This window comes from Hyposmocoma kahamanoa, unplaced genomic scaffold (assembly GCF_003589595.1).
Source record: "Hyposmocoma kahamanoa isolate Upper Pololo Valley unplaced genomic scaffold, ASM358959v1 62, whole genome shotgun sequence".
In the NCBI taxonomy this organism is placed as follows: domain Eukaryota; kingdom Metazoa; phylum Arthropoda; class Insecta; order Lepidoptera; family Cosmopterigidae; genus Hyposmocoma; species Hyposmocoma kahamanoa.
In genome coordinates this window covers 6,171,558-6,186,690 of record NW_020653850.1, presented here as the reverse complement: position 1 = coordinate 6,186,690, position 15,133 = coordinate 6,171,558, and the positions used below count along the sequence as shown (strand labels likewise).

At 34.2% G+C, this 15,133-nt stretch overlaps 1 protein-coding gene across 6 annotated transcripts in view; it reads left to right on the top strand.

Moving 5' to 3' along the window:
• Positions 1-15,133, top strand: part of LOC113229506 (diuretic hormone class 2) — a 147,991-nt gene that overhangs the window by 124,853 nt on the left and 8,005 nt on the right. For 2 of the 6 annotated variants that reach the window (XM_026463119.1, XM_026463117.1), the window contains exons 1-3: positions 6,801-6,853; positions 11,379-11,459; positions 13,399-13,503. In XM_026463119.1, coding sequence (XP_026318904.1) covers positions 11,380-11,459; positions 13,399-13,503 — 185 coding nt within the window. In that variant the 5' untranslated portion in view covers positions 6,801-6,853; position 11,379. Of the gene's footprint in view, positions 1-6,800; positions 6,854-11,378; positions 11,463-13,398; positions 13,504-15,133 lie in introns of those variants that run through there. The other 4 variants (XM_026463118.1, XM_026463114.1, XM_026463116.1 and 1 more) reach the window with 3 other exon arrangements.

The following is a 15,133-nucleotide window of genomic DNA, read 5'->3' as shown; positions in this document are numbered from 1 at the left end:
TTTTGAATTTAAATAAAATATTTTTATTAAAACAAACTATATAGTAAGTAAATATATTTGTTATGTTAAAAAAAATAAGGTATTTAATTAACAACTATTGTAACTATAGTGAAAAATAGAGTGGTTTGCATCAATATTAGACATACCTGGTTGAAGACTGTACCACCTCAGTCAACCGTGACCATGGGACCTGTAAAGGGCCCGAAACGTCGGTTTGTTTGAAAAACAAATGGGCGCTATTTAAATCCGGAAAAATAGTTTAATTTCCTATAGTAAAACTTTCTTAAGATCAAATTTATTTCAACAACCACGGCTGACTTAACAGAAGAGGTTTCAGTTCCGATTAAAAGTAGAATCAATTTCGGAAATGAACTTTTCTAAATTGGTACAGTGTTTTGGGTAGTAGGTACTTATTAGTACCCGAACAATGGAATATAAGTAATTGGTGAGGCTGTTTGACACTTGAACTTTAATCTCATCGTTGTTCAACAACGTTTTAAAAGACGTTCCACACTGATTTAAAAAATAAAATATTAACAAGTTACAATACCGTACCAGTTCTGTAATCTACTATTTTTCGTTAGAACTTACTAACAACAGTATAATATACAGAAGATTCTACCATCAAATACTCAATAAATTCAATTGCAAACTCATATTTGAATAATAAATTGCAGCAGTGGCGAGTTGCTTGCACACAAACAACTAGGATCCAACTATTATTCAAATAGGAGGAGTCAACTAGGATTTACAAAGGCACAGACGGTTTTTGTAAATCCTAGTTGACTCTACTGCAAGCAACTCGTCTAACGATCAACCCTCTAACCGACTAAATTACATACATTACAGTCAACCTGTGCGCTACCACGAGTCTACTGTGACAGTTGTCGCCAGCGACATCTGTCACAGGAAACTCGTCACAGTAACTGTCACAGTAAACTATTTAAAGCTCTGAATGGCCCTGCAACTGTTATGGACAGGCGTGTAGCTTACCACCAGCCACACGACTTGTTCGCCCCGTTACCTGGTATAACTAGTATAAAAAAAAGCGCCAGCGTAAATTACTTGAAAATTTTATATGGCAAATTATACAGCGCCGTTAGGGGTAACGGTCACAAGAAGAAAAAACATTTTGTATAGAAACATTTTACGCATTTTACGCGAATTGGCGATAACTGTCACTGTAATCTCATGGTAGAGGCACTGATCTGTCTCCGTTAGTTGAAAGGGTACATGTAACATTTTGGAAAAGTTCATTTCCAAATGATCCTACCGGGAATTGAAGCGAACTCGAGACATCCAGCACCTACGGTGCAAACCGTTTTGAACAATCGACGTCGTTCGGGTGCCCGTGACAACAATAATAGTTTTCAGAATTGTTTCCACCGTTTTCTTGTTTTATTGTCACTTTATAGAAAATATTGCCATTGGAGCAGAAATGTCGGTTACTTTATTTGAAAACGGTTACGTCAAAAAACAATACGCGCTCCGAAATTTCGTTCAGGATTCGAATAATGTGATTTCTCAGAAATACATATTTTTGTCTTTCTTGTGTAAATTCTATCAATAAAATGTCAAAATACGGGCCTCTAGACAATTGATTATTATTGTGATAAATTTGTAACCCGTTTTGGAATTTGAGGACCTGACATTACTGTTGTATTTCGTTTTTTACTTCTTCTATATGTCACTAAATTGTCTTGTTAGTTTTATAGAGGACATAAAGCCTTTAGATAACCTAAAAAATAATTGAACAAATATCACTGTAGTAAAACATAGTGGTATTCAATATACTTAATAATATTACAAAGCGACATCTCTAGTCAGTCGCTGGTAGCTGTAATGGTATCTGGTTGAGTAAAGAAAAACTTTCATAGATTTCTCACAGATGGCGCTATGGCAAATAAATTGTTAAAAACCAAAAACAAAGATCTGCAACAAGCACATAAAAAAATTCGTAAGATATGGCAGTTCATTCTGTAACTCAGTTTGGAGCGCGTCATCTACGGTATGATAAAGGTTCCTCTGTGTTCGATTATTATATTAATAATTATTTTTTTTAAATAAAAAAAGACTTTAAAAGTTAGCTCCGCTTTCGCTGTGTTTATTACCGTGGTCTTCTCGATGACTACTGAAACGCATAATATGAAAGTCCTTATCAAAACAAATAATATTAGCCCAAACATAGCTGTAGCTGTTGTACACTGTTGCCCTCAACAGTGTACAAAGCTAGCTTATGTTTAATCCTCTTTCTGTCTGTCATCTCAAAGTCGTGTCAAATCGTCGTTGAAAGACCAAGTACAAAGACACGACGCTAGCACATAGAAGAATTCGTTAGGTCCGTTGGTTCGTTCCGTGGCTTAGTTGGTATAGCGTCTGACACGGTATGCAAGAAGACGTCGGTTCGAATCCGACCGGATCGAAGGAATTTTTCCTGAGTGTTTTTTCTAAGTGTTCGATCTTTGTATTAATAATTATAACAAACTAGTGGAGTAATTTCACAAAAAATAATTGAATATCAATTCAATAAAAATTTAATTAATACAGTGAATAGCGACATCTCTCGCCAGGACTGATAGCTGTAAAGGTACTAACTGGGTGATAAATCTGCAATAGATTTCTCATAGATGGCGCTACGACTAAAAAGTCGTTGAAAGACCAAGTACAAAGACACGACGCAAGCACATAGAAGAATTCATGAGGTCCGTTGGTTCGTTCCGTGGCTTAGTTGGTATAGCGTCTGGCACGGTATGCAAGAAGACGTCGGCTCGAATCCGACCGGATCGAAGGAATTTTTTCTGAGTGTTTTTTCTAAGTGTTCGATCTTTGTATTAATAATTATAACAAACTAGTGGAGTAATTTCACAAAAAATAATTGAATATCAATTCAATAAACATTTAATTAACATTTAATATATTTCTGCACCAACGAAACTACAAACGATATTACTTAACTAGCAGCCGTTAGACACAAAACTAATTTTGAACTCACCTCGATATCATGTACCTCATTATAATGTAGACACTTTAGAGATCTTACAATATCAGGCTCTATTTATACCTTTTTACGCCTCTTTTTACTCTTAAGACGATGCTATTTGAATTCAATCAGCGGTTAATCGGAGGTTAAAAAGAAGAGTACTGCCACTTTACCTATTTCTGTTGCCAAGCAGAATGTAACATGTGAACATACTGCGTACCGGTTTCGACGGGTAAGGATGATGGTAAAATTACAGGTACATGGGACTTGTCAATTTATAACTCAGGATGATGGGCGTAGTGGCAATAGCCCTCAGATATTTGCAATTTAAAGTTCTTAGTGGCACATGTTATATACAGACCTATCGCTTACCACCAGGCGCACGACTCGTTCCATCACTTGTTATCATAAAAAAGAAAATTTTTCAACACCCAATCTGAAGGACTTTTTATCGTCACCATCGTGACAGCTCGTACCACCAAAATTTGTTATCAAACATTTTTATTACTATGCCAAAATATTGTTTACGTAATTTTGACAAACAATCCCGGTACGTAGATTGGTTCTCAATGATTTGATTTGCTTTATATATTGTTCTTAAAAATATCATAGATTGTGATAATAAAATTTCAATTATACATTTCAAAAAATATTTCATAAAACTTACTGAAACAAGTACTTCTTACGAATACGAGGGCAGGCTGAAAAGTAATCTCCTTGGACTATTTCCAATTTAAAAATAATAATAGCCACTATCGTGACGTATTTGATGTAAATTCTTTTTTTAATATTAGCTTTACTCTTATGTTTATTACGTTTCTATGTGCATTGACAACATATCGCAATCCCTGTTTTGTAGTGACACAAACGCAAACCACGAAGTGCCAGAAACAGGAAAAGAAAGCATTTCCCATGAAAAAAGGAAAATATTTAAAAATTAGAAACTATTTTTTTACAACACAATAAACTTTTTACAATTAATATAATAAGGGCATTTCCCTTACAGGCATATTGAAAACAAAGGCCGTCTTTTATTTCATACATATAGATTATTTTTCATCTGCCCTTCGTATGAATCAATGCAAGTGCATTACTTTTTCTATGTACGATTACAGACAAAATGTACCGCACGCAAAAATCTAATCTTGAAACAAGAAATTTCCATAAAACACTCGTGCACTAATAACCTTCATGTTGGAAACAAGCATGAATAAACCGTGAATGAAGAACCAATTGATAACAGGAATCAGTTTTGAAACAGAAATTAAGGCACTGAAACGAAAATCTGATACACTTTATGAACATTATCCATGTTGCAGCAATATCGCTGAACTAGTTTTTTTTAGATTATCTCCAGCGAAATCATACCACATCAGTTTACATGTATCCCATACTGGACATAGCCTTCCCTTGAGCACGCCAACTTTCCTGGTTCTGTACCGCACGCAACCAGCCGCTGCCGGCCGGCCACCTTTCTCAAGTCGTCTGTCCATCTTATCAAAGGGCGTCCTTCACTACGTTTGCCTTGAAATGGTCGCCACTCTAGAACATGTCTGCTCCATTGGCCATCAGCCTTCCTGCAGACATTTCCGACCCACTGTCACTTCGCTTTGTGGCCTAGCCTTAACGAAAAGAAAAAAAAAGGCTCGGTACACATAAATTTATTAACAAGTATAAAACAAAAAAGAAACGAAAAATAATAAAATTATATAAAAAAGCACAATCAGTATAAAATTCTCCCTACTAAACAGTCCAGAGGGCCTACCATAACCGTTCCAAAAACAATCTTATTTCAATATAAGCATAGAGTAAGCTTATTATAATATTACTAATATTCGTTCCATGACAAACCTGTCAACCAAGTAATGTATTATTGCTAAAGTGATTGAAAGAACGAATGATTTCCCAATATTGTCTATTCTGTACTAAAAATAGGAAAGAAATAACGCTATATGAACTATATTTATAATGCCATCTCTTTCTTTTTTTATCTTTGTTATTGTAGTGTAATGTTTAGGTAATTAATGTTATTTACATTCAGAGAATTTTAACCGTTAAATAAAGAAAAGTGTAGTAATAAAATCTATTAAAATTACGTTGTTTTCAATTATTTTTCCGCATTTTCCTGAAGAAAAATAAATAAAACAATCTGAGTCCTGATAGTCACGTTGTGAATTCGGACTTATAGTCTAGTTTCAACTGTTAGTGTCGTATTCCAGAACTGTACTCAATGCAGGAGTCAGGACTTGAGTATGATTTCTAATGCTTTAAATAATACTCAAGTTCTGACTTGAACATTGAGTAGAGTTCTGGAATACGACCCTGAGTGTCGCCAAGGAGCACATAGATGTTGCTGTCAGAGTTTTACGAAATAAACATCGCGTATTTTTATTTAACGAGAAATTATTTCCTATGTGTTATTAAATAAAAAATAAACAAAATATTGAAGAGATTCATTTACATAAAGAAGTTCAACTTAAGTTAATCATTACAAATCAATATTTAGACAATAAATTCGTAAATAATATTGTTTCCATTGCGTCCGAGTAACTATTTTAAGATGACTAAATTTGACATAAGAACAATATTACTTTAATGTTAAAGTCGCGTCATAGTAGGAACTGAGTGAATGAATAGTCACCAATAAAACATCACAGTTTTAACATTATAATAAGCTTTATTTAAGCGCGTCATGGTACGAAAAGTCAATGAAGCTTAAAGTAACATTGTTTTTAGAGGTTGTGGTAGGCTCCCAGACATATACCCCAAAAGCGCCTACATACGTATATAATCTAATGATATAAACACAATAAATCAGGTGAAGTTTGAGTTTTACATGAGAATGATCTATAAGCATGTCCTCTCGTTTTGAGAATTTTGGTGGGAGTAATTATATAATAGGATAAAAATTCATCTTTATCCCACCTTTTTATTATCCTTTTTATAATTCCTTCAGGAGGTCAGCATCGTCACAGGCTTACGGGTTTTGCGAGCTTTGTCGATCACTATAACTTGAGAAGAACTCGTCGACGTATGATTTCACCAGAAATTCTGTCAACCAGAGAAACACCAAACATAACGAAATTAAATATTGTCAGTTGAGAAATTCGTACTGTTAAAATATACTAAAATTTTCTAAAACGTATGTAATGGAAAATTGGAATGGTCTTTGGTAAATTAAAATAAGGTATTTGAATTAATAACTTCTGTAACTATAGCGAAAAATAGGGTGGTTTGCATTAATATTAGTCATGATTGGTTAATGAATATACCATCGCTGTCAGCTGTGGCTCCGCAACCTTAATTTGTCTGAAAAATTCACGATTTAGATCCGAAAAAATAATTTCACTAGCAATGTGTAACAATCACGAGAACCTAAGAATTCGATATAACTGATTATTTTTATGGTTATATGCAACTACAGTATCCAAAGCTACAAGTAAACGTGAAAACTGACCAATTGCGCCATTGACCTCCCAATAAATTGCGCTGATGAAAGATTGCGTCATTCTTTGATTATTACAATTTGTTTTCAATTTCTATTCAAAGGAAATCAAGCTATTCAAAGATCGCCTACAGAGGAGTTTTAATAAGCCACGAATTAGTTAATATTGCAAGAACAATGCTGAACAAAAAAAAGAAGACAGAGAAAAGTGAAAATAAATAAACAAGTTTGACAGTATGGCTGCAACATACATAAAGCTGTACACGTAATTAGAATCGAAGAGCTTTGTCAACTTCACGGATGGTCAGAAAAGATAATGATAGATACGAAATCAATTCAGGGTATATTTGAACATTCTAAGTCGAAAGTTTTTGTAGTGCCGCTCAGGCATTCGTCCAGGTTTGATCCGACATTGTGGACGAAAGTACGTAAGTGTCTATTTTACCGAATATCGTTGTTGATTTTTAACCGACTTGTTATGACTTTTTTATGTGTTCGTTACGCGATTACTCCGATACTTGTGTACCGATTTCGATGTTTCTTTTTTGTTAGACCTCAATAGTAAACCCGTTTAAATTTGAAGAAACTATTCCACCTGTAAGGGCAAAGTAGGAAATGATTCCGGTTTACTGAATTTCACCCACTTTCCGTTAATCGATTCCAATAAAACTTGGCACATAGATGTCATATCAATGAAAATAAAATGTTGTAGTAACATAAGCGCTGATCTGTAGATAAAAATGACAGACAAATGACAGGAACTCCTCTACAGTGTAGCTACCTTGTTGCTATTCGGGAGGGAAAATTTCATTGAAATATCTCTAATGACAATCGAATGAAACTGATTTTTCTAATATGAAAAATGAAAAATTTGCGGAATATTTTTATTTTATTTTTTATATTAAGAGAAATTTAGTCAATCGTATCTCGGACCCCATAATTCACTAGCGCTATCTTTTGTTTTCATTATCAATAAAAAAAAAGTTGAATAAACACTTTTTATTTATTATTTATTTAAACACTTTATTGTACCACAAAGTAACTTACAAATTTTCAGAAACAATTTAAATATTTGTGTACAAAGGCGAGCTTATCCCATAAAGAGATTTCTTCCAACTAACTTTTTAATGTCGAAACACTGATTTTCGTCGAAGTATGTCAAAACATATTTTGGGTAACAGTTTGTTTACGACAGTTTTGATTTTCTTACTTTCTGATTTCAATCATTCATTGAACATAATGTATACTTTGCCTATACCGATCCCTAATTATAAATCACGACTTGGAGGCAGCGGATTATTTATAATCATATTTAGAGAATACGGTTTTTTTTGTAATATTGTATTGCATGGGACATAATACAATAGCATTTAAATATTACTTACCGAGCTGTTTAACGTATTAATTTATTGTTTTGTTTAATAATTATGTGTTTTGTTTACAAATGAATATTTTAACTCTTCGATTTCAAATTTTAATATGTAAGTTTGTTTATGATAAATAAATAAAAATAAACATTAGACAACATTACATACGTTGTTCCGATCTTAAAGTAACTAAAGTACTTGTGTTTTGGAAATCGGAAACAACGACGCTGTGCTGACGCAATGACGACACTGACTGTTCAAACACCCTGACCTGAAGAAAAATTAGTTTTTCTTCGAACGGGCATCAAACCTGGGACCCCAAAACCGATGTGTAAGCCACTTGATCTCGGTCGAAGTCAAAGTCAAAGTCAATGAATCATTTATTCCATGGGTAAATTAAATTTATGCTTGGGTAAATTAAATTTTAATATCACATTTAAGCTACTGCTCCATTCATTACGTTGCTTTCGATGAAAAGAACGAGCAAGAAACTCTAGGGATTGCACTTTTCAAATAAACTTAAATGCTATGGAATACACTTTGAATCAATTTTTTGTGGAATCTAGAGCGATGTCGTCTTTCCGTAACATCTTTATCTACAAGTAGTCTTCAATTTTGTATTATGACTTTTCAATCAAAATATTTTTAATGTAGTTTTTAAACTTAGGAAATAATAATCTTAATATATGCTCCGGAATCTTATTGTAAAAACGTATGCCCAAAAAAAAGTCGTTTACCTTGGCTAAATAAAATTGTGGTACCATGAATTTGGACTTAGCTCTAAGGTTAATATTATGGATATCTTCTTTCTTATTGAAATTAAGTTTATAATTACGGGCATATAAAATATTTCAGTAAATGTACAGTATTGCCACTGTCATGATATCAGTCTCCTGAAACTTTTCTCTGAGAGAAATCTGAGAACATAAACGGTACACAGAACGAATCGCTCGGTTTTGCAATACAAATATGGTTTGAATGTCTGCCTGAGGTCGTAAATGATGCTGACGGTGCATTTTTAAAAGAAAAAATCTTAGTATTTAGACATATGTAAAATTATTTGCCTTTCTACGTGACAACCCCTAACCCCTAACATAACATGACCCATTTTTGAAATCTCGCGGACTATCGGTAGTAAAAAACTTTTTACTATACAATTAAAATTGTCCCCATTTAGTAAAATGTCCGTGTCCCCACTTTCACTTGTTTTCGGCCAATTTCATTACCTCGAAAGGGTAAAGAGATAAATAATAGCACCAGCAGAGACAAATTTCCATGTTACCTTTACTGATAGCTATGTTTTAAGGGAAACAAGGTTGGTGGGCCAATGACAAGAGATGTATAGAAAAAAAAGCGGATATTAGCAAAAAACAGGCTATAAAAAACATTTTAAAGGTATTGACGACATTTTTTCATAGCTTGTTGAATTATAATATACAAACGTTTAAAAATACACTTTGTAATAATTGGAATTAAAAGATCTTGGCGGCGCAATTAATTTACAACTTTATGTTTTCGTACGTTACAAAAACAGTTCACACCAAAAGTTACCAAAAATTCACGGTTATACAACACAATAATCGTCAGTATTTCTAATTCTTAAACGAGGTAAAAACCCGCGTTTTAGGACATTGCAGATTTTCAAATTGCTGAATAAATGAGGAAACATTTTGCGTTTACAATGGTAAACGCAAAATGTTTACGATCTAGCGAGGTTAGAAATGTCCAAGATATTTATTTTCTTTGGTAATTAAAAAGGCCCGAAAGTAAGAAAACTAAAAAAATCTTCGAGAAAACGATTTGGTTTGGGACTTTATTTTTAACCGTCTTAAAAACAAGGATTTTACTTAGGAAGGTTGTACGTTCGCCTGTGTGTATGTTTTATGTATGCTTTCCGATTTCACCGTTAATTGTGAACCGATTTTGAAAATTCTTTTTTTGTTTGAAAGGGTATACTCTCGAGGTAGTTCCTGATGCCGACGATGCTGTTTCGGGTTCGTTTCGGATCACAAATTAAAATAATATTTTCCTCAAATAAAAGTCGACTTTTAACTTGACACAATACATGTAATCAACTTAATTAAAATCAGTGAAGTCAATTAAAAAGTTACAAATTATTTATATTGACATTTGACACGTTTGAATACGTCTCTGATGCAATCACGTGATACGACATTACTAGCGGTAGTATTTTCTTGTTCCGATAAATTTTATAAACATCAAATTAATTATCGTGGCATTAATTACCATTATAATTATCAATTATAGCTAATCAATGTTAATTATTACTTCGAACCCTGTGATCTAGTAGCTATTTAAATACCGTATTAGTTATTTATATTATACGCGGAATGACACCAATTTCGTACAGATTTAATAAAAGGCATTTTAGCTCTTCACAATTAAGTTCACTAGAGTTACATAGTTTATTGCGACCTTAGCTCTACGTATAATTTTGATAATATATTATGTAATGGATAATTTATGCGTTATAGTAAAATGTTATGAAAATATCGGATGTATATCCTTGGATAGTATCGCTCTCAAATTTATTACTGTTCACGTCCTTTACTCCTTTAAATAATAATAATAATAATTGAGCGAACCTCTATAAAGCCCCTTTGTACCCGGTATATACGGTTTAAACCAATTGCTGCAGTTTAGGTGACGACATACATAATATGCTAGAGTACGTTTGAGTGAATCTGAAAAATGTATATTATGTATGTATAATAATATAATCCTCCTATGAAAGGAAACTTTTACTTACCTCAGGGATAACTTTTGGAAGAATCAAGATGAATATATATGGCGTCTCACACCTATATGACATGGTGGAAAAATTCTTTAGTATTGTAATGATATTTTGCTACATTGCAGATATTATTTTATTTTTGAAAGTAAGTAATAATGCATTCAAAGACTTTCAAAAGGTTGTTCATCTGAGCATCATTCGATGCTCGATCGATCGACCAAGTGTGAATTTTGTTATGAAGCTCATTGAAGGGATCAATTATTATTATAAGCGTTAATTATTTATCTTTGAAGACGAAGAGACCAAATTTCAACAGCTTTATTTCATAACTTATTCCGTCGTCATAATAAAAACCAGAATAAAACAAAAAGACAAACAAAACTACAATCTCTCTGTCAGTCCGTTAGTGGCAGGTCACAACAATCCTAATGATGTAAAATTTCATCGTGTTTCTTTAGTTTAAATGTGTTTGTAGCAATTTATACGATTTTGATGTTTCTAATACAATTATCGAATGCCAAAACAATATTATTTAGACTTAGAAAAAGAAAACCGCTCGAGTCTGTAAACAATAGTCGTATGGGACTCCACTACTGCAAATCGAATTACGTAGAAATTTATTGTATAATGTACTGGCCATGGCTATAACACGTACGCAAAAACAGAAATTCATTTACAATTATCGTGAAAAAAAAAAATTAAAATATATCTAGTCTATCTAAGAATCATACGACATCCAACTTTAATGGATTTTAACAGACTGCAGGTCAGTCAGGTTTGGAATGTCGATGTACCCCAATAATGTTGAAATAGAATTTGTTGTTGTTTCAGAATGGTGCGTTCAAGCTGCCTCCTGGCGTGCTGCGCTCTGGCCGCGCTCCTCCTCGTCGTACCCGCTGCGGCTTACCCGAGGTAGTGGTACCTCATCCGTACTTTATAAATTTATCTATATGTTTCAGCAGATAAACAGGCTATTTCTATCTGCATAGCCTTTGGGAAGGCTTGGCAGGCTATGAGTTAACTGGAAGCACTGGCCTTGTTCAGTATTAATAATAATTTTGAATCATCATCGTCTACAACCCATTGTACCAGAAGACCAGAGTCTGCCATGTTGATCTAACGTGGGCTGGTGACTTCACATGTTACCTTCTACGATATTTTTTTTAAAACAAGTGACAGAAGAAACAAGTTGTGCGCCTAGTTGTAAGCTACACGCCTGTCCATAACAGTTGCAGAGCTACTCAGAGCTTTTGGTAGCAGTAGAGCTCTTTATGAAAGAATTCGTCCAGAGAAGTACTGCCACTTTACCTATGTCTGCTGCCAAGCAGTAATCCACGTAACAGTTTTGACGTTTTTGGGACTTTTTACTCGTATCTCAGTGCCCCTCAGATCCTGGCGATTTAAAGCTCTGAGCGGCACTGCAATTGTTATGGACTTGCATGTCGTTTACCGTCGTATGTCGTGGTACCATAAAAAAAGCTTTTAAGATCCTTTAATAAATAAATAAGAGACCAGAGAGGCACCGCTACAGCGCCCATCACGCAGTCACGTAAAGTTGTCATGTACCTGTATACCTGTGTACGCCAGCGCCCTTGCATGCGGATTTCATAACGAGTCTTTCTTTTACCGTTACCATCAAACATTCATTAACATACGTAACTTAGAAATACATTCTAGTAGCGGTTGAGCTCCTTGTGAAAGAGTTCGTCCAGGGTAGTATTGCCACTTTGCCTATTTCTGCCACCAAGCAGTAATGTGAGCATTACTGTGTTCCATCTGAAGGGTAGGGATGCTGGTGAAATTGCAGGCACAATGGGACTTGTCAACTTACATCTCAGAGGGCGCAGTGGTAGTGCTCCTCAGATCTTTGCGAATGAAGCTCTGAGTGGGACTGCAACTTTTACGGACAGGCGTGTAGCTTACCATCAGGTGCACGATTTGTTCATCGCTTCACTTGATATTATAAAAAATAATATGCAGTCACAGGTATTCGAATTGCCGACTTTTCCTGAAAAGTTAGCGTTCTGCCCAGTTAATGAATATACAAAAATAGGTATTGAAAAAACTGTCATTAACTTGAATACTCTTCCTTTTCTTATCGTATCGATGTCTTACAGTATACTATTGTGGCCCAGAACTCACCCATGCCTGGTGTGGGCACGCAAGGCACTATATGAGGTGGGTAAAAAGCCGGCTTTAGTACTGAGCGGTGGGGTATGCTTGCCATCGCGGTGAAAGGACACGCCAATCGGCGTAAGGTACTCGCCAGTTGTTGCCCGGGGTACGCTAGTCATATAGGAAAAGAATATAACGTCGGGCCTTTCGTGCACATAATTTTAAAATGAAACAGTAGACATACTGATAGGTAATCCCTTAAAACCCATAACATACATCTTTTCAGGAAAATAACTCCTCGCCCGTTAATTCAAATGAATTATTAATGATGGATTTCCATCTCACCTCTTTTTTTTTAACAACTAATATTTTTTAGTGTTGCCATTTCGTTTTTTTTTATTGATTGTACCCAAATCTTTATTTAAATTAAAAAAAATTATATTTAAATAAAAAAATATTTATTTAAATCTGATAGTTTAGTAATACGCATTTAGAACTAAATGATTGATTATATAGCTTTTGTTAACAACTGTTTATCTTGTTTATTTGTTTATATTATATTCAGGTAACAAAGGCCCACGATTGGACTAGGCACATTAAGCCTATGTGAATTGATCTTTTGAACAAGCTTCCACATCATACAAGGATAATGGAAATTATGAACTATCATCTTCAATTAGTAACTATCATCTTCAGAGGCTAAAGAACTTATGTAGATATTTTAATCATGTTCCAGTGCAAATAACTACTTCCGTGAAGACATTCAATACGAACCAGAAGAGATTATGGACATGCTGAACCGCCTCGGAAACCTCATCCAGATCGAACGCAAAATGGAAAAGTAAGCCGCCATTTTAAACCCGCCATCTTTGTTTCTTAATTCTGTCTTGTGTACCGTATTTCAGATTTCGTCAACTCTTCTTTGCAAACAAGTTGCATGGATCTCTTTTTAATATTAATGATTTAATTTTCACTCCGTTTCGTAATTTTTTTTTGTCTTAACACGTTCCATATACGATAATAATAAATAGTGACGATACATTAATTCTTTCGAAAAATTGTAATAATTTAATTATTAACAGTAAATGTACCAGACAACTACATCAGGGGGCCTATCATAACCTTTCAAAAACAATCATATTTCAATGTAAGCTTTTAGTAAGCTTATTATAATGTTACGCATATTCGTGCCATGATAAACCAAGTAATGTATTATTGCTAATGTGACTGAAAAGAGGGATGTAAAGGAGCAATCATCTTCTAAACTCCTACTTACAAGCTTAATTTTGTTTATTAAATGATTTTAATTCGTTGAAGAACTAAACTGATTTGTTATTGTTCAACTGCATTTTTTTCATCTACCATAGAGAGGTGAAATGTTGTGTGTTACGCATGGCAGCAAATTTGTTTTTCATCTCGTGTCTTGAAACCCTCGCTACTCTCATGATACTATTTTTGAAGTACTTGCGTCAAACAACAACTTTGCTGCCTTGCGTAAGAAATAACTATTTTATGTCAAATAATTTGTAGACTACACCATCGCCACGTCATTCAAAAGCAAAAAACCCAAAAGTTGCAATGGCAGTTGAATAAATAAATAAATAACGCACACACTCAACATAGCCCCGCACTAGGGAAACCATGTGTCGCAGGTGCCATGGACACACACATAGACAACCACAAATTACACCCAAACTCACGAGAGAAATAAATGTAGGCCATACAAATATTTCTTCCGGCCCGGGAATCGAACCTGGGACCTCTGCGTGGCAGTCCGGCATGGTAACCGTTCGGCGGAGGCAGTTAGCAGAATAGTAGCTCTATGGCTAGCCGCCGCCACTCTATCAACACACAACTAAGATCATTTAAAATTAGCAAACTTGGGCGTCTGGTCTCACTTAAGATAATTTCCTATACTATAAGTACAGTAAGTGCAAAGAAATTACCTCCGGAACGCAACAACCACCATTCTGTGACCTCTTTATCTAGCGTCTAGTGTGTTAAATGTTGTTCCTATGAGATCGTATTTTTTTCTGCAAAATTTTCAGTGAAACTTTGTGATAAATATTTTGACCTATTTGTTATCATATGAATTCATTTATGTTAATAAGATTCATGAATTTGATTACTGTTTAAGTCTCATAAGGCCGTGGATTTACAACTTTTGCCATTTAGCAAAAGTATGTATTATTGACACAGTTTTAATGCCCTTTTTGAAAAACATTTTCACCTCCATCTTACCCAAAATTAGACATGTACGTGAACTCTTTACATACTACAACTACATCAAATGATATAAAATACTCACTTGTAAAATTATACAGCCGCCTAGATTTTGAAAAGTAAATTACAGCTTACACCAAAAAAAAACACTTTAAATTACACTTGCACACAGCACCAATTTAAAAGTATTACACCAATCTTTTTTACAATATGTCGCAATAGTACAGATCATTATTCATTTTTCGTCC